The sequence below is a fragment of the Mustela putorius genome, unplaced genomic scaffold (genome assembly GCF_011764305.1).
Source record: "Mustela putorius furo isolate JIRA1106 unplaced genomic scaffold, ASM1176430v1.1 tig00000095_pilon_pilon_pilon, whole genome shotgun sequence".
NCBI classification, from domain to species: Eukaryota; Metazoa; Chordata; class Mammalia; order Carnivora; family Mustelidae; genus Mustela; species Mustela putorius.
The window spans coordinates 23,276,474-23,301,238 of record NW_025421280.1 but is presented as its reverse complement, the minus strand read 5'-3'; the positions used below and the strand labels follow the sequence as shown (position 1 = coordinate 23,301,238).

Below are 24,765 nucleotides of genomic sequence, written 5' to 3'. Positions count from 1 at the left end.
TTCCTCAAGCTGAACCTATAGCTCTGTGGGCTGCTTCCAGGGTGCCTGGAGCCTCGGTCAAGAGCAGGGAGGGGGCACTTAGAAGCCTCCGCCTAAGTTAACCACTGGGAATGTCTGCTTCTCTCCTTCCCTGTCTCTCCCTTAAGGAAGATAAAGGGTAATCTCCCTACACTGCACATGGGGGAAAACCAAAACCAAAAAACGTGGAAAAGAAACCCCACCCAAGATAGGAAAATGTCAAATAACTTCCCCAAGATAGACAGATTTCCTTAAATTGCCTGGTAAGAGTTTGGTGAACTGAATACAGCCCCGTCTCACCCAGTCACAGCACGGTCTTTATCACATTACCGCTTGCTTGCGAGGGAATGGACATTTCACAGGACTAGTCTGATTCCAAAATCCGAGTAGGGTGCAAATAGGCAAGCCTCCGCTCCAGCTGGTGAAAGAGGGAAAGTTTTCTTGCCCATGGCCAAACTCCAGCGTCAGAGCCATCCTGGGTCTGGCTCGGGCTTCCAGTCGGCCCGGCATAGCCCCACCCCTGCTCTGTCTGTACCCGGATGCTGCTCTGGTACCCAAGGGCACAGCGGAGCTCAGACCCACCAATACCTCCCACACCCTGGGGCTGTTCCTGGCCGATGGTTCCAGATCCAAAGGCCCAGGGATGCAGAGAGGGAAGGGCTTTTCGAAGGTTGGGTGAGTGGAGGGAGGTGGCCGGGGGTTATCCTTGTCCGGATATGGGTGAAGGAGGCTTCTGGGTAAGGCTGCCTCAGGCCGGAGCTGAGGGGCACACTTTCTCCCATAGACACACTTAATCCATCTAGTCCCTAAGTTACATTATTCCGTTCCTTCTTGGGATAAGAATTCTGTTGCATTCCCACAATAATGACAATATATTGTATGTAATTACAACCTGATTTTGAATCTGATCTCTTTACCTAATATATGTTCACATCAGAACACAAGAATATGCTGATTTTTTGTTTGTTTGTTTGTTTGAACCAGCCTAGTTTGAAATACTCAGCTTTATCTACAAAGGAAATCCCAGTTAAACTGCCTGAGGAGTAGGGATTTTTAAGCCTCCTGCCCTGTATCTGAGAGGCCGTGTGTTGGGTGGACAGAGGACCCCTAGTTCACATTTCGATGATGAAACTAGGACTCCAAAGTGAGGAAGTGGTGGGTTTGGGATTTTCCATGAGTTCTTTTGGATTGCAAATTCAGTGTTTTCAACCGTCATATTATATTGTTTAGTATGAGATAATCTGAGAGGATCAAAGGTCACTAAAAAACATGGAGAACATAAGGGAAAAATAAGTCCTTCATACTTCCTCCCCAACTTAGCTGACTGCTCCAGGATTCAAGACCTAAAGGACACTCTCCATCCTGTGGCAGCTGGGAGCGGATGCCTGCTGCCTCCTTCCTGAGGGCCTGGCAGAGCCTCCTCACAGCAGATGAACCATGGTCATGGCCCTGAGCATGTGGAGGTCATGGTCCTGACCAGACCTGACCATGGTGAGGGCTCTGGTCATCTGTGGTCACAGCTCTGAGAAAGTGACATTAAAATCTTTCCCATCCTATTGATAGATTGATTGATTGAGATAGAAGTTTACTGAATACTCTGCAAGGGAGTGGCAGGCTAAAATCTCTCCCTAATATATCAAAAAACCATTCTGACTGTGGTCAGAGCCAGGATTTCCCCTCTGCCCTGTCCTTCCCGCATTTTCCTTCCATAGTTTTTTAACAGGAAGAATGGAAATCACTTTGTTACCCCACAAATTAACTATTCCATCCGTCTAGCTCACTGATTATCTACACCCAATTTATAAAAGATAACTAATTATCTACCACCTTAGCATCATTCCCTGCACCAGGGGTAACAGCCCCACCTATGTGGGGTCCATAGCAGGTGAAGTTGGGTTTCCACATGAGGACACTGGGGTCCTGCCCACAAAGACTTACGGTGGAGACCCCAGAGAAGTTAGATCCTGGATGGGAGAATAGCACTATAGGGGTGACTGCTCTGAGCAAGGCAGTGGTCACAGCCCCAGAAGACCTGGAGTCAAGCCTTTGATTAAGTGGGGTCAGGGCCCTTGGCACGGGGGCTGCAGGCTCTGATTACTTGCGTCATGGCCCCAGCATGTGGGGGTCACAGTCACGGTTAGAGGGGCCACATTTCCCATCACCTGGAGTCAGTGGCTCTGATCATGTGGCGTCACGGTCCTGATCACATAAAGTCATGGCACTGTTCACACGCGGTGACAGCTCCCTGCACTCGGGGTCCCATCTAAGAACTGGAGGGACAGAGGACCGTTCTGCTTCTGAACTACGCTTCCCGGCGGGCTGCACGCCGCGGGCTGACGCACTTCCTTTAGAATCCCCGCCTCCTTCTGACCCACCTGCGGCGCCTAGGATCGCCGCGTGGTCCTCCATGGGCTTGCCTATGCCACTGTCGCCCCTGCCCCCGCTTCGCCTTCCTGTCAGCCTAGGCTCGGAGGTGGGACCCGCGGGCTGTGCTCGGGGTTCGGCGGCTCACGGTGAGTCGGCGGACTGGTTCGGCGGGCCGAAGGGACAAGGGAGAGAGGAGGTGACCGTCCTACTTCCTCCCGCACTTGGACCTCAGGCGCCGAGCTGGTGTCAGCGGTGTCCTAGGCCTCGGCTGCCCCTCAGGATGTGGCGGTTGAGGCTGGGCGCTGTGCGCGCTGCTGAGGACTCCTTCGACTGCTCACCTGCCCTGCGGTGGAGAGGGGTTGCCGTCCCCCTTGGGTCCTGGACACTGTCCATGGTGCTAACCGCCGCCTCTGTCCGGGGGTCAGGCTACACCACCTGCTGTGGCAAGCGCTTCTGAGGAACTACATTTTAAATGTTACTTCTAATTAATTTGTAAGTAAGTACTGGACAAGTCTAAAATATTTCCCCATCAACCACAAGTTAATTAATTAACTTTAACAATTTTAATTCCGGTATAGTTAATAGACAACATTGTGTTTCAGGTGTACAGTATAGTGATTCAACACTTCCATACATCACCTACTGCTCATCCTGACAACTGCAGTCCTTAATCCGCATCTCCTGTTTCACCCATCCCCCGGCCCATTTCCCCTCTGGTAACCGTCAGTTTATTCTCTATACTTGAGTCTGTTTCATGGTTTGTCTCTATCTCTTATTTACCCCTTTGTTTGTTTGGTTTCTTAAGTTTCACATATGAGGGGCGCCTGGGTGGCTCAGTGGGTTAAGCCGCTGCCTTCGGCTCAGGTCATGATCTCAGGGTCCTGGGATCGAGTCCCGCATCGGGCTCTCTGCTCAGCGGAGAGCCTGCTTCCCTCTCTCTCTCTCTGCCTGCCTCTCCATCTACTTGTGATTTCTCTCTGTCAAATAAATAAATAAAATCTTTAAAAAAAAAATTTCACATATGAGTGAAACCATATGGTATTTGCCTTTTTCTGACAGACATATTTTGCTTAGCGTTATGCTCTCTAGGTCTGTCCATGTCAGAGCAAGTGGCAAGAATTCTTTTTTTTTTTTTTTTTTGTGACTGAGTAATATTCCATTATATATAAATACCACATCTTCTTTTTTTTTAATTTAAAAGATTTTATTTATTTATTTGGCAGAGAGAGATCACAAGTAGGCAGAGAGGCAGGCAGAGAGAGAGGAGGAAGCAGGCTCCCTGCTGAGCAGAGAGCCGGATGCGGGACTCAATCCCAGGACCCCAAGATCATGACCTGAGCCGAAGTCAGAGACTTAACCCACTGAGCCACCCAGGCGCCCAATACCACATCTTCTTTATCCATTCATTTACTGATATATCCCTTCGAATTAGTATTTTTGTATTTGGGGGGTAAATATCTAGTAGCATGATTACTGGATCATGGAGTAGTTCTATTTTTAACTTTTTGAGGAAACTCCATACTGTTTTCCACAGTGGCTGCACCAGTTTGCATTCCCACCAACAGTGCACAAGAGTTCCTATTTTTCTGCAACTTCACCAACACTTGTTATTTCTTGTGTTTTTGATTTTAGCCATTCTGATGGGTATGAGGTGATACCTCATTGTAGTTTTGATTTACATTTCCCTGATGATAAGTGATGTTGAACATCTTTTCATGTGTCTGTTGGCCATCTGGATGTCTTCTTTGGAGAAATGCCTGTTTGTGTCTTCTGCCCCACAGGCTTATTTATTTTTGTTTTTGGTGAGACCACATTTTCCTTTAACCTTTGAAAATTTAAGGTCATTATTGAGATGTGCTTTGTCAAGTACACACTTGACAAAGAATATAAACTACTGATAACTTTTCAATATTGATTATCTGTTGAAATGATAGTATTTTATTTTTAAAAGTTTATTTTATTTTTTTAAAAGATTTTGTTTATTCATTTGACAGACAGATCACAAGTAGGCAGAGAGGCAGGCAGAGAGAGAGGGGGAAGCAGGCTCCCCGCTGAGCAGAGAGCCCGATGCAGGGCTCGATCCCAGGATCCTGGGACCATGACCTGAGCCGAAGGCAGAGGCTTAACCTACTGAGCCACCCAGGTGCCCCTAAAAGTTTTTTTTTTTAATTTTAAAATATTTTATTTATTTATTTATTTGAGAGAGAGAGAGAGAGAGCAAGCAGAGGGAAGGGCAGAGGGAGAGGAAAAAGCAGACTCCCCACTGAGCAAGGAGCCTGACTTGGGGCTTAATCCCAAGACCCTGAGAGCATGACCTGAACTGAAGGCAGATGCTTAAATGACTGAGCCACCCAGGTACCCCTAAAGATTTTTTTAAGTTTTTTTGAGAGAGAGGGAGAGCGCACGTGCAAATGAGCAGAGGGGAGGGGCAGAGAGAAGGGGAGAGAATTTCTTTCTTTTTTTTTGTTTTTTAAGATTTTCTTTATTTATTTAAGAGAGAATGGGAGAGAGAGCATGAGCAGGGTCAGGGGCAGAAGGAGAGGAAGAAGCAGACTCGCTGCTGATCAGGGAGTCCAATGTGGGACCTGATCCCAGGACCCTGGGGTCATACTTGAGCCAAAAATGCAGACTGAGCCACCCAGGTGTCCCTAAATTTGCTTTCAACTGGCCAATCTAATTTGGTCTAGTTTTCATCTTGTTTCATCTGCTCCTTATTCTCTATGCTCACATTTTTGTTGATTCTGAGGACTATGTTAAAATTGCCTTAAAATACCCTGACTCAAATTAATCTTTACACTGAAACTTTGGATCCTATTGGATCCATATCAGGCTTTGAAATGTTTTGCTACTCTTGATTCATCCTTTCCATATATTTTTTTTCTCTCATTGCTGAATCTTTTAAAGCAAATCCCATATAATGTGGCATACCACTCTTAAGTATATCACAGTGCAACTCTATTAAATAAGGACAATTTTGCCTTACATAACCACAGTATCATTATCATATGTCACAAAATTATCAGTAGTGCTTCCATATCATTTAACACTTAGTCCATGTTCAGATTTACCTGAACATCTCAAAAAAGTCATTTTGCAAATTTGAATCCAGATTCAGACAAGATCCACACATTCCATTTTTTAAAAATGTCTCTTAAATCTGTATCAATTTTTCCCTCTCCTGGTTTTTCTCCATGGGCCATGAATCTATTTGTAATGCTCTGAATCTAGAATATAAATCTGTTTTAGATAACACTAAAAGGTAATTTTTGCATAGATTATAAATCAAGGGAAAACACTTCTAAACTTTACCAAGAGGTGCTTATCAATATGAAAAAAAAATCACATCATCAATGGCAGTGCTGGTGGCAGTGTTTGAGTCACCACCTATATAGCATACCTGTGTCTATCACCAATAAAATAGGCATATGTGTGTAATCAAAAGACATCTGTATCTGTCTGCATTTGTAACTTTGTGTCCATGATGATCTGCCTATAGCTGTGAGCATCTGATTGCTTTGTTATGTCTCTTAATGTAGTCCTGACAAGAAATTCATATTGAAACGCATAATGTTTTATTGTAAATTACTTTTTAAAATTCCTTTTTGGTATTTTGGATAAGGTATTCCATTATCTTAAAAATATTCTTTGTAGGGGTGCCTGGGTGGCTCAGTGGGTTAAGCTGCTGCCTTCGGCTCAGGTCATGATCTCAGGGTCCTGGGATCAAGCCCCGAATCGGGCTTTCTCCTCAGCGGGGAGCCTGCTTCCTCCTCTCTCTCTGTCTGCTTCTGCCTGCTTGTGATCTCTCTCTCTGTCAAATAAATAAATAAATAAATCTTTAAAAAAATTTCTTTGTATAGGCACAATTTATTAAATATATATTTCATTTCAGGACAATAAATGAGATGTTAGAAACCAGGGTAGAAAAGGAGGCTTTGGGAGTGCCTGGCTGGCTCAGTTGGGGGGAAGGTGTGAATCTTGATCTCAAGGTTATGAGTTCAAGCCCTATGTTGGATGTAGAGATCACTTAAAAAATAAAATCTTTGAAAAAAGAAGGAAGCTTTGGTTGTGACAGTGTTGACCATCTTTTATCTGTCTTCTCCCTCACCTTTTAGTTCTTAATTAATTAACTCTGCTCCTATCATTCATTCATTCAAAAATATCTATTGACTCTTCAATGTTAGGCCCAAATGCAGGTTCTTGGGATATATCAGTGATGTGTCTGGGAGGATGGTGTTCCCAACATAGGAAACAGCCAGGGCAAGGCTTCAGGAGGGGAGGTCGGCATGGCTCTGGTGGAGCAAACGAAGGGTGGAAAATAGATAGAGTCAGAGAGGCAGCAGATCACCAGAGAATGCGGATCCTCACAGGCCCTCTGAGGAGCTTGGCTTTTACCCAGAACATAATGGACTTTTTTTTTTTTTAAGTTTTTTTTATTTATTTGTTTGACAGATAGAGATTACAGGTAGGCAGAGAGAGAGAGAGAGAGAGAGAGAGAGAGAGAAAGCAGGTTCCCTACTGAGCAGAGAGCCTGATGTGGGGCTCGATCCCAGGACCCTGGGACCATGACCTGAGCAGAAGGCAGAGGCTTTAACGCACTGAGCCACCCAGGCATCCCCATTATGGACTTTTAAAACGAATGTTTTAAGTGAAGGGTCCTATTTATTAGAAATATAGAATAAATATAGATTAAAAAAGGAACAGGAGCGCCTGGGTGGCTTGGTCGGTTGAGCCTCTGACTCTTGATTTCAGCTCAGGTCGTGATCTCAGGGTTGTGAGATCAACCCCCATCTCAGGCTCTGTACTCAGCATGGAGTCTGCCTGAGATTCTCTCTCCCTCTCCACCCCCCTCTCCACCCACCTCTTGCCACCCCACCCTCCACCCTGCTCTTAAAAAAAGAGAAGAGAGAGAATTGGCTTTAGTCCCCCACTCCCACCCATTTCTTCTATTCCTGATCTCAGGGCAGAGCTCTCCAGGCCCCAGGGAATACTACCTTTGGAATGGGTGAGGATCCTGGTAGGACTGGGTTCAGTAACTCCTCTGGAGCAGCGTGACCTAGCTACCCCCCATTTTGTCCTGAGTCAGTGCAGTTGGGCTGGTGTTTGGACATCTCCTGATCAGGATGTCTTGGTGGCAGCTTTACAGCCCTAGACTGCCTCCGGATTTAGTTTATGTGCCAAATTGGGTTAGCTTTCCCCTCAGAAGACTGTATCTGTGTCCGGGGCTTAATTCTTGTTATTTTCTGCAAAAACCTAGTCAAGGCAGCAAGAGTGTCATTTTTTGTTTAGAAGCTTTTTTCTCTCCCTTTATGGACAGATTTAGTAGGATATAAACCTTTGTATGCTAAGTAGTCAGAGTTATCTGTGGTTTGTTTAAGAGCACATCCTGGGGGTGCCTGGGTGGCTCAGTGGGTTAAAGCCTCTGCCTTTGGCTCAGGTCATGATCTCGGGGTCCTGAGATGGAGCCCTGAATCGGGCTCTCTGCTCAGCAGGGAGCCTGCTTCCCCTCTCTGTCTCAGCCTGCCTCTCTGCCTACTTGTGATCTCTGTCTGTCGAATAAATAAATAAAATTTAAAAAAAAAAAAAAGAGCACATCCTGAATCCTGTCTTGTCTCTTCTTACTTTGTAGCTGTGGATAAGTTACTTACCCCCTCTAAACCTCAGTTTCCCCATCTATGAAATGATAATAGCAGAACTAAATTTGGTTTTCATGAAAAACATTATATAGCAAAATGCTGGGCCCATAGCAAGAGCTATTTATTTTTTTTTAAATTTTTATTAACATATAATGTATTATTAGCCCCAGGGGTACAGGCCTGTGAATCGTCAGGATTACACACTTCACAGCACTCACCATGCAAGTGCTATTTATTATGGCAAATGGTCATGGTAATAACAACTCTTAGAATCCAAATGTCAGGTCATAAAACAAAGACCACCAAAACTTACTAAGAAAAAAAAAATTCTGAGTTTATTTAATTGTCAGATAAAGATATATATACCAGTAGAAAAACTTTTACTAAATAGTTCACAGAGAAATATCAGAGATGTTTAAGGACTAGAAAGGCAGTTTTATGGCATTTGTGCTAATAAAAGATTTTAAAAAATAGCATTCTGCATGGGATGGAATGAATCTGTGGGTCTGTACATGTTTGGTGAAAAAATTCCTTTTATTAATCAGGAAAGAGTCTTCAGTTAGGGCCAATAAAGGGTCTGGTCTCCCATGATTTCAAAGAGTTCATGATTTATCATCTTTAGCTGGCTAGAAGAGTTGCAATCCAGTTTTGATGATTTCTTAGGTAAGTGCAGACAAACGGTAAAATTTCTGTAGGTGCTGATTTGTGGAAAACAGAGAAGAGCATATCTTGGACCAATTCGAGGGGCCAAGAGCCAAGGTCACTTAAGTCAGTTGTGCCTTCCTGTCTTTTATTTTGCTGAATCTTTACTTCCTGGTAGAATGATGCATACTAGTCCTCTAACCAGTATCTGAGAATGGATGGGGAAACTCAAATGTAGATTTCACATGTGCTCTTTAACTACTGTTATATACTACCTCCTACATTGGAGGACATCCAGACTGAGTGACTCCTAAGTCACCTGTTCTTTCTTCCCATTGGAAAAGTCACAAAGGACCTTCCCATATAGGTCATAAAGATGGTTCTCTCTTATTGGAAACAAATGTTGTAGCTATTTGTGTCAGTGTAACTGGTTATGGCCTAGAAGATAATTTTAGTATAATTACAGATACTTACAGAGCTGAAGATACCTCTGATGCTTACTTGGAAGACTCCTTGTAAGATAATATGTACAGTAGGTTTTGCTGTGGGTTTTTTGGGATTCAGGTAAAGGATGTAATATTTAAAAGTTGAGTGTGGTACATAATTTGAATCTAACCATGGGAAGACATCAGGAATGCTCCCTATAGGGGCGCCTGGGTGGCTCAGTGGGTTAAAGCCTCTGCCTTTGGCTCAGGTCATGATCCCAGGGCCCTGGGATCGAGCCCCGCATCAGGCTCTCTGCTCAGCTCAACTTTGTATTTTGCTTCCTCTCACTTTCTCTGCCTGCATCTCTGCCTACTTGTGATCTCTGTCTGTGAAATAAATAAAATCTTAAAAAAAAAAAAAAAGGAATGCTCTCTATATATTCTAGAACATGAAGAATGTTCTTTAAAAATAGGGGAAGGAAACTAAAGAAACATAACTAATTATAATATCTGATCCTAGACCAGATCCTGTACTGCAGGGAAAATGCTATAAAAGGACATTATTGGCTCAACTGACAAGATTGGAATATATATGAAACTTAGATACAGGTATGATGTAAATGTCAAATCTATGAAGTTGATAACTGTATTGTAGTTATGGAAGAGAATACCCCTACTTTTATGATACAGACCAAAGTATTTAGGGGTAAAGAACCGTGACATATGCAGTATATTCTCAGGTGTTTCAGAGAAAAAAATATACATACATACACATGCACACACACACGTATATATAACATCACACATGTTAACAATAGGTAATTTGGGTAGGGGGTGCCCAGATATTCTTTGTATTGTTCTTAATCTTGCAACTATTCTGTACATTTGAAACTATTTCCATATAAAAAGTTTAAAGAAGTTGAATGGAAATGTAGGTCCTGTAAAGTACGTCTTGGGGAAACGGACATGAGTCATTGTGAATGATTAATGGACTAGCTCTTAATCATAAGACAAGGAAGAGGAGCCCAGTGAGCCTTTCCTATGACTACTCTGACTCAGAACTTCCTTTCCTTCTTTCTTCAGGAGAATCAAAACCGGAAGTTCATCCCTGGCCCTCTTGCTTTCTGGCCTTTGGCAAGCAGCAATTTCTCAGTCAACATGAACTACTCAATCACCCTACAGTCCAGATTTATATTCAGTAAATCCACTCCAACCAGGAGATTCTTGCCCAGAGGACCAGCAGCAGCAGCAGCAGTGGCAACAGCATTCTGATAAAAGCCACGGGGCGGGGGCAAAGAAAATAAAGGAAGAGGAGGTTCTCAACCCTTGTCTGGGAGTACAAATGAGAGGGGGACTTCTCTGGTTTTCCCTCACTCACCCCAGGGACCATCCATAAGCTCCTGGGCAGGCAGCCGAGTACTGAAGGTACAACTCAGTCCAGCCCTTGTGCCCATAGCACAAGCTCTGGGGAAGTGCACAGAGTTCGTGAGAGGGCAGGAACAGTTGAGTTTGGAGAGCATGGACTAGATTTTAGCCAGAAGACAAATCTATTCAGACACAAGGCAGTCATGCGTGTGCAGGGAGTGTGGATGAGGTTTCAGCAGGAAGTCTCATCTCATCAGACACGAGAGGACACACACAGAGGAAAAGCCTTGTGTGTAAGGGAGTGTGGATGAACTTTTAGCTCGCAGTCACACCTCCTCTCACACCAGAGGACACACACACGGGAGAAACCCTTTGTGTGCGCAGTATGTGGGCAAGGCATTAGTGAAAAGTAAGACCTTGTTAAGCATCAGAGGATTTACACAGGAGATAAGCCTTGTGTGTGCAGGAACTGTGGAACTGTGGCCAAAGCTTTAGAGTGAAATCACATCTCATCCTACACCAGAGGATACATTCAGGGGACAAGTCTTTTGTCTGCAGGGAGTGTGGTTGGGGCTTTAGTGATAGATGAACCCTCATCACCCATCAGAAGACACATTCTGGAGAGAAGCCTAAAGTGTGGGGGGAGTGTGGGCAAGCTTTTAGCCACAAGACAATCCCCACCAGAGAACAATCACAGGAGAGAGGCTTTACAAGTACATGGCGTGTGGCCGAGACTTTAGCCTCAAGTCTACTCTCAGCACATATCAGAGGACACACTCAGCGGAAAAGCCTTATGCGTGTAGGGGATGTGGGTGAGGCTTTAGCTATAGGTCAGCCCTCATGAGGCACCAGAGGACACACTCAGGAAAAAGCCCTGGGTGTGCAAGGACCAAGGGTGTGTGTTTAGAAACAAGTCAACCATCAGCCATACCAGAGGACACACACAGGGGAGAAGCCTTGATTGTAAGGTTATGTGGACAAGGCTTTAGCTGGACATCACTCCTTGTCACAGAGCAGAGGACATGCTCAGGGAGAAGCCTGTGTACAGGGAGTGCAAAGTGTTAGCTAGAGGTGACCTTGTAAGAAACACTGAGAGTCACATCTGTCCTCCATAAACCCCATTAGAGCTCAGAGAGGGCTTCAGGGACAGTGTTCTAACCCTTGACCCCTCTGTGAGTGTGAAGGTGGCAGAGGTCTAGCTTCTGAGAACAGAGGTACCAAGTGATGCTCCCTTTAGTGGTCTTTGCACCAGTCAACTAAATCTTACTTCCTTCTGCAAGTCCATTAACTTCCATTGACTTCTATGACATTCTCCTGTTTTATTTTTTTTCTATGTCCCTAACCTTTGCTGCATCCTCTTCTGCACCCACTTTTAGTGATTGCTCGGGGTTGAGTCTCTGGCCCGTAATCTGCGGGACACCTCAGCCATGTCTTCCTGCTACCCCTCCAATCCCAGACCCAGGTCCATTTAGCCACACCCCAAAAGGTCTTCAGTCTCAGGACTTAGACTTCATAATCATGCTGCTTTGGCCCTCCCCTGGCAGGTGTAAGATTTCTTGCAATGTCCACATCAGCCTGACAATACCAGGTTTCGGGGCTTTCTCATGGTGCCTCTACAGCGCCCCTGATCTCTGTGTCCAGTCTTTTAGCCGCACACTTGTATCTGTCCTCACTATGCTGCTAAAGCTCTTTGAATCAGAGCCATTCTTGCCTGTGTTACCTCTTACCTGTGTTATCCAGGGCCCAAATGGCCCCTCTTGGTCAACATAAAGGAAAGAAAAAATGTTTGTTTTCTATTAAAATCCACACAGACATTGTAGAGACACCACAGAGGCCTGGCATAGTGAGACCACTGTCAGATCCAGGAATCACAGGAAGAGATGCGGAGGTGACAAACATCCAGGCCAGATAGCTTTGGGTTCCTTCCAGTCAAGAATCATTCCCTCCTGGGTCTGCATTTTTTTTTTTTTAGGGAGAGAGAGACCATGGGCATGCATGTGAGTGGGTGGGGAGGGGGTGGGACAGAGGCAGAGGGAGAGAAACAGACTCCCTGCTAAGCATGGAGCCTGACACACTAGATCTCAGAATCCTGAGATCATGACCTGAGCTGAGATCAAAAGTTGGACACTTAATTGACTGAAGCCACCCCTTCCTTTCTTGAAAAGGGATTGAAATCAGGTCTCTAACAGCCCAATCTCTACAATGACAGGCTCACGGTTTTGTGAGATCTTCAGAATAAAGGATTGTGAGTGGAAGAAGGGATGGGGAAAGGAGGCAAACACTCCAAAGACAGTTGCGGTTCACAGAAGTTTTTCCTGCCCAGGGAGGAACAGCTGAAGTTTTGTTTTGTTTTGTTTAAGATTCTTTTTATTTGTTTGAGAGAGACAGACAGACAGACAGAGAAAGAGAGCAGGTGAGGAGCAAATGGAGGACAAGCAGACTTCATGGTGAGTGCAGAGCTGGATGCAGGGCCCCATCCCAAGACCCTGAGACCATGACCTGAGCCAAAATCAAGAGTCAGACACTCAACCAACTGAGCCACCCAGGTGACGCCGGATCTCAAATCTTGCTTTTTCTTGGACAACAGACCTTACCTTAAAAATGGGTGCCTACACTTGGTTGGATCTTTGGCCTGGACTTGCACATATGAACAAGATTTTGAATCTTACCAGTGAGTTTTGGCAATGAAAGTGACTTTCATCTTGTATCTCAGACCTGGATGTAGTTCTTAGATTTAGGCTTCTGTCCTGGATTTGGATCTCAAATGTGAATATCAGACCTTAAAGACGAACCTTATTTCTGGACCCTGACCCTATAATTCAGAATGGATTATATGTGACCTTGGGACTAGAACTTGGATTTGGATCTTGGAGCTGGAACTCAACCTAGTACTAGATATTTAATCTGGACTTTAGAGATGGATTTAATCTAGATCTTGGACTCAGCTTATACCTGGGAAGTGCACCTAGAATTGGACCTTGGGCCTGGTCCTTGAACCACAACACTGGATCTAACTTTGGATCCAGACTTTGGGTCTTGACCTGACCTGGACTTTGGAAGTGTTTGAGTGTACCTCAACCTTGAACATGGGGCCTTGAATCTGGACTGTGAACTTGGACCTAGATTTGACATTAAACACTAACACTGGACCTGAGCCTCAAATATGAACATAGATGTTGGACCTGGACCATGGACCTAGACTTGGATCTGGATCTTAGATATTATCTGTGGAAATGCACATTGACCTGCTCCTGAACCTTGTTGTAGGTGTTAGATGTGGAATTGGTCTGTAAATTAGTCCTGATATTAAACCTGGTCCTTAGACATGGACTTTGATATTAGGATTATATCTTGGACCTCAGACTTGAACACTGAATATTTTAAACTTAGGTCTGCCCTTGGGACCTGAATGTAGAGTATGTGTCTGCATTTGATCCTGGATACTTATGTTGGACCTGGGCTTTGGAAATGAACATGGACTTTGGACCCAGACTTTGACCTGATATGTTGTAGACTTAAAGACCTTGTCCTCAAACTCTGGACCTGGACTTTGCATGTGGAACCTCAGATTTGGGCCTGGATTTTGGACTTGGCCTTTAGATCTCAAACTGGTCCTTGGACATAGACTTGGGACCTTGGACTTGAACATCAAATCTCAACTGTGGAACTCTATCCATGATGTTGGACCTGTCCTCAGACTTGGTTTTTTGGAAATGTTACTTGAACTTCAACCTCTAACCTGAGACTTTGACCTCATGTCCAGACCTCGAACCTAGAAATCAGACCTACATCAGGACATGACCTTAGACCTGGAATATTGATCTGAACCAGAATCCTAGACCTAGACTGGGGGACCTGGGTCTTAAACTGGAACCTTAGTTTGGAATTCAACTTGTCCTGGACATTAAACTCAGACATAGGACTGACTTGGCTCTTGGAACTTACCTTTGACTTTGACTTAGAGGTCTAACTTTGGTCACAGAACTTGGACTTAGGGCATTTGTTTTGGTCTCTCTTGTGGGTGCTACCTCACCATGTTAGTATGATTCCATGAGGGAGGGTAGCCTCAAACCTGGCTAGGAAAGAGAGTACTTCCCTTGGCTGGTTACTGATAGCTGGCACTCCTGATCAATTCTCTTTTGTCAGTTTGCTTGGTGTTTTAAGCTGGACTTCCTATTTAGTCTGTTTAGTCATGGGAAAGAATAGGCCAGATGGGCCTGTCATGTTTCCAGGTTACAGTTTGGTAAATTCCCATTCTGGATCACCTTGTGTTGTTGTGTAGGGAGACCCAAGATGCCCTGCTACTGTGTTGTTCCTCTAGTCTGGAAGTCTCAAACCAGTTCTTCTTTGGAGAACTTTTCAGAGTTCTCCTTGATTGTTTCTTGCATGATTTTCAGGTTTACAGTTGTACTTAGTGGGGAGGGGCAGAGGTAAATGGGTCTACATACATCTACATTTTGTCTAGACTGAAAGTCACTGGTCATTGCTGTTCTAAGTTACTCTGCTCAGAGTTTTGCTATAAAGGTGAGCAGAAATATGGGACAGTGGCATGAAGGAGATGATGTATTAAGGCTTGCTTTTATTTATTTTTAATTTTTTTTTTATTTTAAATAGGCTCCATGCCGAATTACCCAAACATGTTTTCAAAACATGTTTGAATTCAAAGGGACTCAGCAGAGAGAGGTGAAAGTGCAGTAGAGACCAGAAAACCAAAAGAGCCAGGTGGGGTTCAGAGCACATAGAAGGCTTAATGGAAAGCAGGACACTTCCTATGTTGTAACAGGAAGAGAAGAGGGGAGCACATGCAGATACATTTATAGATTCAGATGTGAGAAGATTCTCTGACTCCCAGACATCCCACTCTAACCCCAGGGTAGCATGACACTATAAATGCTTTAGCCCATTATCTTCCATGCAAGGTAGCCCCCATGTTGGCACAGAGGCATTGTTCTTACCAAGGTCACAGTGACCTCCATGCTGCCACATTAGAGGTTATTTAAAAGGCTTCATCATTCTGGACTTCTCGATAATATTCAACATTGCTTCTTTCTCCAGAAACACTCTCTCCTCTTGACTTTCCTGATGCATATATCCTTGGATTTTTCCTTCCTTCTCAGGCTATTTCTTCATCTCCTTCGTTAATGTGTGCAAATACTTGTTTTCACAAATTCCATATAAATTCAAGGTTCCTCACTATGCCCTGTATGGTAGATTGCCCTAGTAATGACCCCCCAGTGATTCACACCTCCCAGTACCCATGCCCTTACCTAGTCTCTTCCCACATGGATGCTGGGCTTGGCCACGGGACTTGCCTTGGCCAATGGGATATTAGCAAACATGATATAAACAGAAGCTTGATAAGCTTGTGAATGGGGCTCTATCCTCCTGGAACCCTGAAACAATCATGCTATGAAGCAGCTCAGGATAAAAAACCATGTTTGACCTACCTTCAGCCACATGAGTGAATCCAAGTGAGACCAGCCGAATCACCCAGCCAATCCAGAGACACATAAAGATAAATCATTGTTCTAAGCCACTAGATTGTGAGGTGATTTGTAGTGCAGCAATAGGCAGCTGTTATCCTCATCTAAAACACAGATGTGGCTAACTTTAGTGGCTTTGTGCAATCAGTAAAAAAAAAAGTGAGTCATAGAAACATGCCTCTACTGGGTAGAAACACCTTTGTTCAAATAAAAGGTGCCCTCCTCCACCTGGCATAAGAGGCAGACTTATGCCAGGTACACAGCATGGATTTGGGCCCACACTCAGCTCTGTCACTGGGTGCTTTTATGCACTAGACAAGATGCACACTGTGTGTGAACCTTCTGGGAGATTTCTGCACAATTCTCTCCATTTAGCATAGACCAGGAACTGGGTTTGGAACAGTTTTGTTGTTGTTGTTCTTTAAAATTTATTTTAGAGAGAGAGCAGGGGGAGGGGCAGAGCAAGAAAGAGAGAGAACATCTCAAGCAGACTCTGCACTGAGCATGGAGCTCGACATGGGGCTTGACCCCATGACCTAATCATGACCTGAGCCAAAATCAAGAGTCAGATGCTTAACCAACTGAGTGACCCAGGCATCCCTGGGACAGGTTTAATTATTTCACTTAAGGAGAGAGAGAAAACACCTAGAACAGTGCTCTTAGCCTTTAGGATTTAGTAGAACGCTGACTTTTATTAAGAAAGATAGGCCAAATGGTGCTTATAGAGAGTCACTGCATTTTCCAGGCATGTCAGTTAGGCAAGCTCCTTGAGAAAGACGAATAGTTCTCAAAGAGAGGAGCCATTATTTCTCTGAATCACCCATGAACATTCTTGAAAAGAGGTAGATAGAGAGCTAGATCCTAGAGCAGGTGGCAGTGAGAAGCTAGGTCCTCGGGTGGCTGCGGTGCCTACAGAGATGGTGCCATGATTCCCAGGCCTCCCTGGTCCCAGGAGGTCTCCAAGAAAAGGCTGGGAAATGCTACCAGTCTTCACAGACCGACAGGCTTGTGTCAGGCTGGTCCTGGGCCTCCTGTTCTGGCTGCACAGTGGATGCCTCCCTCTGGGCTGTAGCGCACGGGCCCACAGCGCAACTGGGGCTCCTCTTCCTCATACCAGCGCTGTTCACTGAAGTCAGGGAAGAAGGCTGCAATCTCTCTACTGGCTGAAACCACAGAGTCTATAAGGAGAGGTAAGAAAGAGAAAGGGTTCTTCTAGGGAGTATAGGATGGAGGCAAGAGGCAGTTATAATCAGATTCAGAAACCTGAGCCTCTAGTTCTCTAGGCCCTCTAGGCCCTCAGTCCTGGGGCCACATCTGCTGAGCAGGCCACAGGGGCCAGAAAGGCCATTGGGAGGGAAGTTCACAGCAAGGTTACCTGGCTCTCAATTCCACCATATGGCCTGAGCACCAATGGCAAACCATCCTCCCTTATATGTGGCTGAGGATAGGGAAGGCAGACTCACCAGAGCCATGGGTTGTGTTGCGGGTGTCAGTGAGGCCAAAACTTCCACGAATTGAATCTGGGGCCACGTGACGTGCTCGAAACACTCTGGTGGGTCCCATCAGCGTCCTCCAGAGCTGGATGGCATCCTTGTGGGCCAGGATGTAGGCTCGGATTGGCCCGCTATGTACAGGAGGAACACATGTCAAGAATCTGGCTGTGGGGCTGAGTAGGGTGCACTATGAGCAGGGCACGAATAAAGGCACACTACATCCTGAGAGATACCCTGCTTTTCTAGCTAAGTACCCATGCTGCTTCAAGTTGCAGGTAATAGAAGGCCACTGTGGGTGTACACGAAAGGCCACAGAGGTCAGCAGAGCTGTTAAGTAGCATTCACAATATTATTCTATAGCCCTTGGACCACTAACCATCATGGGACAGGTGGCTACCAGGTCGGTGTTGGCTTAGACATGGTCCCAAGCCATGTTTCTTCAGACACTTAACAATGATTACAACTTGAAAGAGTGTCAAATGAAATCAACAAATTTAGGGAGCAGGGGGAGGTAAATCTTGGTGCATAAAGATGCTGAAATGAAAATGAGAATTACCTGGCCATGAACTCCACCAGCCGCTGATAGAAAAAACGCCCTGCAAAGAGAGAGTAACTTCATCAAGACACTGGTGCCCAAGAGAACTTTTAGTACTTCTGCCTCCTTACTTGGAATAATAAAAGCTGTTTTATTTTATTTTATCTTTTAAAATATTCATCCACTTTAGAGAGAGCGTGCAGATGGGAGGGGCAGGGGAGCTCCATGTTGAGCATAGAGCCTGACATGGGGCTTGATTCCACAGCCCTAAAATCATGACCTGAACTCAACCACCTGCACCACCCAGGTGCCCCAATAAAAACTCTTTTAGAGGACTTTGGAGTCTGACATATCTGGGTCTGAATCCAGGCCCTGTCACTTACAACGTATGTGGTTTCAGGTAGGTTATTAACTTCCCTAACTTGGGTTCCTAATCTGTGTACTGGAGACCTAACAACATCTATGTCATAGGGCTCTAGAGAAAATTCAGTGCAACCATGAGCATTAGGACAATGTCTAAAAGAGTAAACATTCACTATTAACTACTGATATCATCAAGACATAAGACTAAATTTCTGGTTGGGACTAGGAAGTGGAACCCTCCTAGAAAAAATATATATATTTGTAGGGAGAGGGTGGTTGGGTTATGGACATTGGGGTGTGTATGTGCTATGGTGAGTGCTGTGAAGTGTGTAAGCCTGTCGATTCACAGACCTGTACACCTGGGCAAATAATACAGTATATGTTAATTAAAATAATTAAAAAGTATATATTTTAAAATACTTAATTAATTAGTTAATTAATTAGAATGAGAGAGCGAAAGAGAGCACAAGCCAGGGGGGAGGAGCAGAGGGAGATGGGACAAGCAGACTCCGAACTGAGTGGGGAGCTAACGTAGGGCTCAATCCCATGACCCTGAGGTCATGACCTGAGCTGAAATCAAGAGTCAGGCACTGAACTGACTGAGCTACCCAGGTGCCCCCTAGAAAGTAATTTTAAAAGATTGATAATCATGGAAAGTTTGTATATAAAGCAAGACTTTAGAATGGCTGCAATTTGACAACTGGTAGGTCAGAGACAGCCTGCCATTGAGCATCCAGGTAAAAATCTCTCTTGCGTACGTCTTGGGATAGAGAAGCCTCCCACTCAGAGGACTGCTGATCCTACCTTCATGCTCTTTGTAAAACTGCTGGCATTCTTCTTTTCTCCACAGAAGTTCTCTCATTCGTACAATAAGGAACTTGTTGCTCAGAATTTGCTGATGAACAGCCTGGATAAACATCACATCAAAGACAAAAATTGGTCAAAGGGACCATATGAGTGAACAGGAGACCCGGGCTAACCACAAGAACCACGAGGACCCATCAGAGCCCGGGACATGAGGGTCTGTCCCATTGTCAGGTCAAAAGAGAAAGATGGTGGAGGTGAGGTAAAGACCTTCGGTCACATGGCCAGAGCATGAGCCCCGCCGGGTGCAGGGGGCAGAAAGTGCATCTCTGCCCTTCTGTTCCTACAGCTCCTTGAGCAGAAACCCACACGACCCCCCTTCAGACCATCATAAAAATCTCTTGATGGTGGTCCTGCCTTGAGTTTTTCCAACTCTCTCCAAACCATCACACTTGACAGATTAAAAACACCATAACTTACATGTCACACTCTGGTCAGAACCTTATTCATAGAATGAGGTACAACTACTTTAGCCCAGGGCTCAAGGCTATACTTTCCTTGCCCTCCACCTCTTCCAATTCTAGTCCCACTGGCCCAGCCTTCCTGTGGCCCCCAGATCCACCACACATGTTCCTGCCTCAGTATTTCCCTCTGTGGAACATCTGCCCCTGCCATGCACTGACTGAAGTCCACCCTTCCTCTGAGCATGGCCAGGTCCCAACACGTGCATGCCACCATTTCTGACTGCTCTGGTCTTCCTTTGCATCACAGTCAGCTCACCTAGCAGAGCTGCTCAGTTAGTATTTATAGAACTATTGTAGGTAGAACCCTACAATGACCCTCCCCCAGTATCAACAAGATTCTGCACCCTTCTCTCCAGGACTGTGAATATGAAGCAATATGATTGGAACATTACATGGCAAAAGGGATTCTGCAGGTGTAATTGAGGTTGTCATCAGTGGACTTTGCTTTGTTTTTTAAGATTTATTTATTTCTTTTAGAGAGAGGATTTTTGGGGAGGGGCAGAGGGAGAGGGCGAGAGAGAGAGAAGGTGAATCTTGAAAAGATTCCCCGCTGAGTGTGGAGCCCAACATAGGACTAGATCCCATGACCCTGAGAGGATGACCTAAGCTGAAATCAAGAGTCAGGTGCTCAACTGACTGAGCTAGCCAGGCACCCATCAGTTCACTTTGCTTTAATCAAAACAGAGATTATCCAGAGGTGCCCAGTTAATCACATGAGCTTTTTATTTTTTTATTTTATTTTATTTTTAAAGATTTTATTTATTTTTGACAGAGAGAGACACAGCGAGATAGGGAACAGAAGGGGAGTGGGAGAGGGAGAAGCAGGCCACCCATTGAGCAAGGAGCCTGATGTGGGGCTCGATCCCAGGACCCTGGGATCATGACCTGAGCTGAAGGCAGATGCTTAACGATTGAGCCACCCAGGTGCTCCAATCACATGAGCTTTTTAAAAGCAGAGTTTTATCTGGCTAGGAGAAGTCAGGTTTAAAGTGTGAGAAGCACTAAATACACTGCTGCTATCTTGAAATGGAGTGAGCCATGAGATGAGTAATGTGTGTGAGTGGTCTCTAAAAACTCAGAGCAGTGCTTGCCTGAAGGCCAGCAAGGACATGGGGACCTCAGTCTTATAACCATAGGAACCAATTTCTGCCAACAACCTGAATGAATTTGGAAGTGGATTCTTCCCCAGACCCTCTAGCTAAGTACCTGGTCAGCTGATACCTTGACGTTAGCCTTGAGACCCTGAGGAAAAACCCACCTGAGCCTACTGGACCGCTAAATTCTAGAATTGTGAGATAATAAATGTTACTTTAAGCTGCTAAGTTTATGGCAATTTGCTGCTAAGTTTGTGGTAATTTGTTGCACAGCAACAGAAAACTAATATACATGCACTGTCTTGAGGTTTGGTTCTTCTTATTGTATTGGATCCTTATATATATATATATATATTTTTTTTTTTTTAAAGATTTTATTTATTTATTTGACAGAGAGAGATCACAAATAGGCAGAGAGGCAGGCAGAGAGAGAGAGAGGAGGAAGCAGGCTCCCTGCTGAGCAGAGAGCCTGATGCGGGACTCGATCCCAGGACCCTGAGATCATGACCTGAGCTGAAGGCAGCTGCGTAACCCACTGAGCCACCCAGGCGCCCGGATCCTTATATATTTTTTTTTTTTTTTTTAAAGGTTTTATTTATGTGACAAACAGAGATTACAAATTGGCAGAGAGGCAGGCAGAGAGAGAGAGAGGAGGAAGCAGGCTCCCTGCTGAGCAGAGAGCCTGATGCGGGGCTCGATCCCAGGACTCTGAGATCATGACCTGAGCCGAAGGCAGCGGCTTAACCCACTGAGCCACCCAGGTGCCCCAGGATCCTTATATTTTTAATCTGTCCCAATTCTCCAGTAGATTTTTAGTCTTCTTAGGGTCAGAGTCTACAGCTCCTAGCTTTGTGTCTTGCACAGGACTGTGCTATCAGTCTTCACAAGTGGCCCTGTGGCACCAGAAAGAGATGCAGGGCCCACGGCATACAGTAAGAGGTTTACGATTCCTTCTTACCTCCAGAATCAGGGGGTGAGCAACAGCATCAGGCTTGATCAGGGCCAGAGTAAGCTGGAGAGCCTGAGGGCTCCGCAAGATCGAGGTCATCTCACTCCTGCCATCAGAAAGCTGGATTAGGGACCTATCAGTGGTGTGTTCCCCACCCTCCCGACTCCAGAGCCACGCTGCCTTGCAAGCCCACAGGGATCTCACTCCCAAAGCCTGTGGCAGTTACCTACAAAGGAGTTATCTATTCAGGAGAAATTCAAGTTTAGACACTGCCTGTCTCTGCCAATATTGCCTTCACTTCCTAACTTTTCTTTGTGTTTTTGAGGATTTATAATTTACATTGCTAAACAGCCTGGCCACAAACGTACAATAACTGTTACCTTTCATAAGGTCTTCTATCCCACAGTGTGCTCCCATCAATCCTAGAACTGGAAGATTGGATGGACAAGAATTGGGACCTTGCCAGGATACCCGCAAAGAAGTTTGCCGGATATATACCATCTCTTATCTAATCTTTCAGATAGGTCAGGATCTCCCCTGCCCAAATCAAATCCTTTAATACACTCGGTTGTCCTCAATGGCAAGGCTTGTGGACATGCAACTCCAAGGTCCAGGGCCAGCTGTAATTGTTTCGTATCTGAAGCTGCCGAAACAGTGCCACAACAAAGGTCAGTTTAACTGACTAACTGAACCTAGATAGTCGTATCTGTCCATCTTTGTATTCCTAGTGTCTAGCATGGTGTAAGAGCTCAATAAATAGTTATGGAAATGATATAAGAACATGAAAGTTTTTTTTTTTTTTTTTTAACTGGACTAAGATGGGGCACTTGGTGGCTCAATTGGTTAAGCGTCTGCCTTGGGCTCAGGTCATGATCCTGGAGTCCCAGGACTGAGCCCCATGGCTGGATCCCTGCTCAGCTGGGGGTCTGCTTCTCCCACTTCCTTTGCGCTCCCCCTGCTCCTTCTCTCTCTTTCTTCACTCTCTCAAATAAATAAATAGTTTTTAAAAAATAAATAAACTGGGCGCCTGGGTGGCTCAGTGGGTTAAGCCGCTGCCTTCGGCTCAGGTCTAAGTCCCAATTCTCTGAGGGAGCCTGCTTCCTTCTCTCTCCCCTGCCTGTGAAATGCTCTTCAAAAATAAAAATAAATAAACTGGACTAAGAATTTGAGATCTCTCCCAACTGTGAAATGCTATTCACATGTGAGAAATTGATCATTTGATCAGGACCAAGAACTAGGTCTCAAAAGATTATCCGGCAGAGCTCCTAAATTTACCAACAAATATGGAGAAGGCTTCCATGAATACACACAGGGTCAGTATGGACAATGTTCTCATTTCTCTAAGGCTGAAAGTCTGACAGTCATGTCAAAGACAGTGCTAGGGTCTCCCCTACTCATGTCCTTTCTACAGTTTTCAGCTGGATGCTCCCCTCAAACCAAAAAACTAAGTCTAGTTTAACTGGCTCAAGATCAGCCAACCCACTCTCCCTAATATCCCAGGTTGTGAGTAACCCAAAAGCAAACCAAATCTTCACCATAATCTAGGGAGATATCGCTGATCCCTCCCCACCCTCACTCCACATCCACACTCATCACCAGTCTCCTCTCCTTCTCCAGGGCCACCACCCCAGTCCAAGACATCATCAACCCTCCTGGGACTCCTGAAACTCCTCCATGGCCTCTCAATTTCTACTCCTGCCAGCCTCTACAATCTGTTCTCTGCTAAGCAGCCAAGGAAGGAAAAATGCAAATCTAATTATATCACTGCACTCCTTAGCCCTTTGCCTGAGATGTTTCCACAGTCCAGAATGTGCCTCCTCTGGTAACCTCCTATTTACCCACTAGCTCTTAGCTGGCTTCCACTATTATATATAACTTTTTGGACATTTTCTTCAGTTATGTCTCCACCCGTTAGGTCAGGTCTATTAAAGCAGGGGTCTGTTTTGCTCATCATATTATTCCCAGTACCTATGCCAAGTGCCTAGTACATAGCTGCCTCTCACCAGTATTTGTTGAATGAATGAATGAATGAATGAACTAGAACCTCCTTCAGCTTCTGCAAGGCCAAGCTGCCAGGGGCTCTCCAGGAAAGGATGTGGTTCCTAATGTCAGCTAAGTAAAGACAGTCTTTAAAACAAATGCGGGGGAGGGGGGGCGCCTGGGTGGCTCAGTGGGTTAGAGCCTCTGCCTTCGGCTCAGGTCGTGATCCCAGGGTCCTGGGATCCAGCCCGGCATCGGGCTCCCTGCTTGGCGGGGAGCCTGCTTCCACCTCTCTCTCTGCCTGTCTGCCTGTCAAATAAATAAATAAAATCTTAAAACAAAAACAACAACAAAAAGCAAATGCTGGGGGCTCCTGGGTGGCTCAGTGGGTTAAGCCTCTGCCTTCGGCTCAGGTCATGATCCCAGGGTCCTGGGATCAAGCCTCGCATCCTGCTCTCTGCGACGCGGGGAGCCTGCTTCCCCCTCTCTCTCTGCCTGCCTCTCTGTCTGCTTGTGATCTCTGTCAAATAAATAAATAAAATCGCTCAATTTTAAATTTCCTCTATCAGAGAATCACAAATTACAGAAGTTGCCTGGGCATTCGCCTCCACGCCTGAGGCGCCCATTCCTCTGCTTCCAGGAGGGCAGTGACCGAGCCCCCCTCCTCCCAGGCGCCGCGGGGGCCTGCAACCCCTCAACTCTGTTTCGTCTCCCCATCCCCTACCCTCACCCCGACACCTGAGGCCCAGCTCCCCGACCACCAGGCTCTCAGCCCCATTTCTTGACACCAACCCCTCTCCTCGCGGGCCCTCATTTCTCCGGGCCGACAGCTGCGCGACTCCTGGCCTTCGAAGCAGGACCTAAGCGCTCCCCAGATCCAGGGCTGTTCGAACCCCAGCCCAGCCGGAGTTCAGGTCTGGAGTCACCTGGTCCTCCAGCGCGGAGCCCGGCCACTAGGCACTGCGATAGCTAGCCTGCGCGGCCCCCGCGGGGTCCTTCGGGCGTTCGGCCGGGCAGCCCTGCTGGGGGTCCTCGCCGGGAGGCTGCGGACCCAGCCGGTCGCGGATACCGGGTGTGTGAGGTCCGCGAG

The 24,765-nt window shown here is 45.7% G+C and overlaps 1 protein-coding gene and 1 long non-coding RNA gene across 8 annotated transcripts; one reads left to right on the top strand and one right to left on the bottom strand.

The window, feature by feature from the left end:
• The first annotated feature begins 2,379 nt into the window (after nucleotides 1–2,379).
• On the top strand, nucleotides 2,380–12,419 carry LOC123392184. The gene is made up of 3 exons (XR_006606892.1): nucleotides 2,380–2,531; nucleotides 9,606–9,694; nucleotides 10,169–12,419. It is a non-coding gene; the product is annotated as an uncharacterized LOC123392184 (long non-coding RNA).
• A 742-nt stretch (nucleotides 12,420–13,161) lies between these two features.
• Nucleotides 13,162–24,725, bottom strand: NME6 (NME/NM23 nucleoside diphosphate kinase 6). Of its 7 annotated transcripts, none has more exons than XR_200054.2 (8): nucleotides 24,468–24,690; nucleotides 22,076–22,166; nucleotides 21,705–21,801; nucleotides 19,129–19,231; nucleotides 17,983–18,022; nucleotides 17,397–17,557; nucleotides 15,898–16,037; nucleotides 13,162–15,650 (listed from the first exon to the last, which is right to left on the bottom strand). XR_200054.2 is itself a non-coding variant. In XM_004760745.2 (7 exons), the coding sequence occupies exons 1-7, from the start codon at nucleotides 24,487–24,489 to the stop codon at nucleotides 15,979–15,981; spliced, it is 573 nt and encodes a 190-aa protein (XP_004760802.2). In that variant the 5' UTR covers nucleotides 24,490–24,690; the 3' UTR covers nucleotides 13,162–15,978. The 7 variants fall into 7 exon arrangements, 5 of the variants coding, with proteins under 5 accessions (XP_004760802.2, XP_004760801.2, XP_004760804.1 ...); XR_200055.2 differs by having other exon boundaries at nucleotides 13,162–15,583; XM_004760745.2 differs by having other exon boundaries at nucleotides 13,162–16,037.
• Nucleotides 24,726–24,765: the final 40 nt, after the last annotated feature.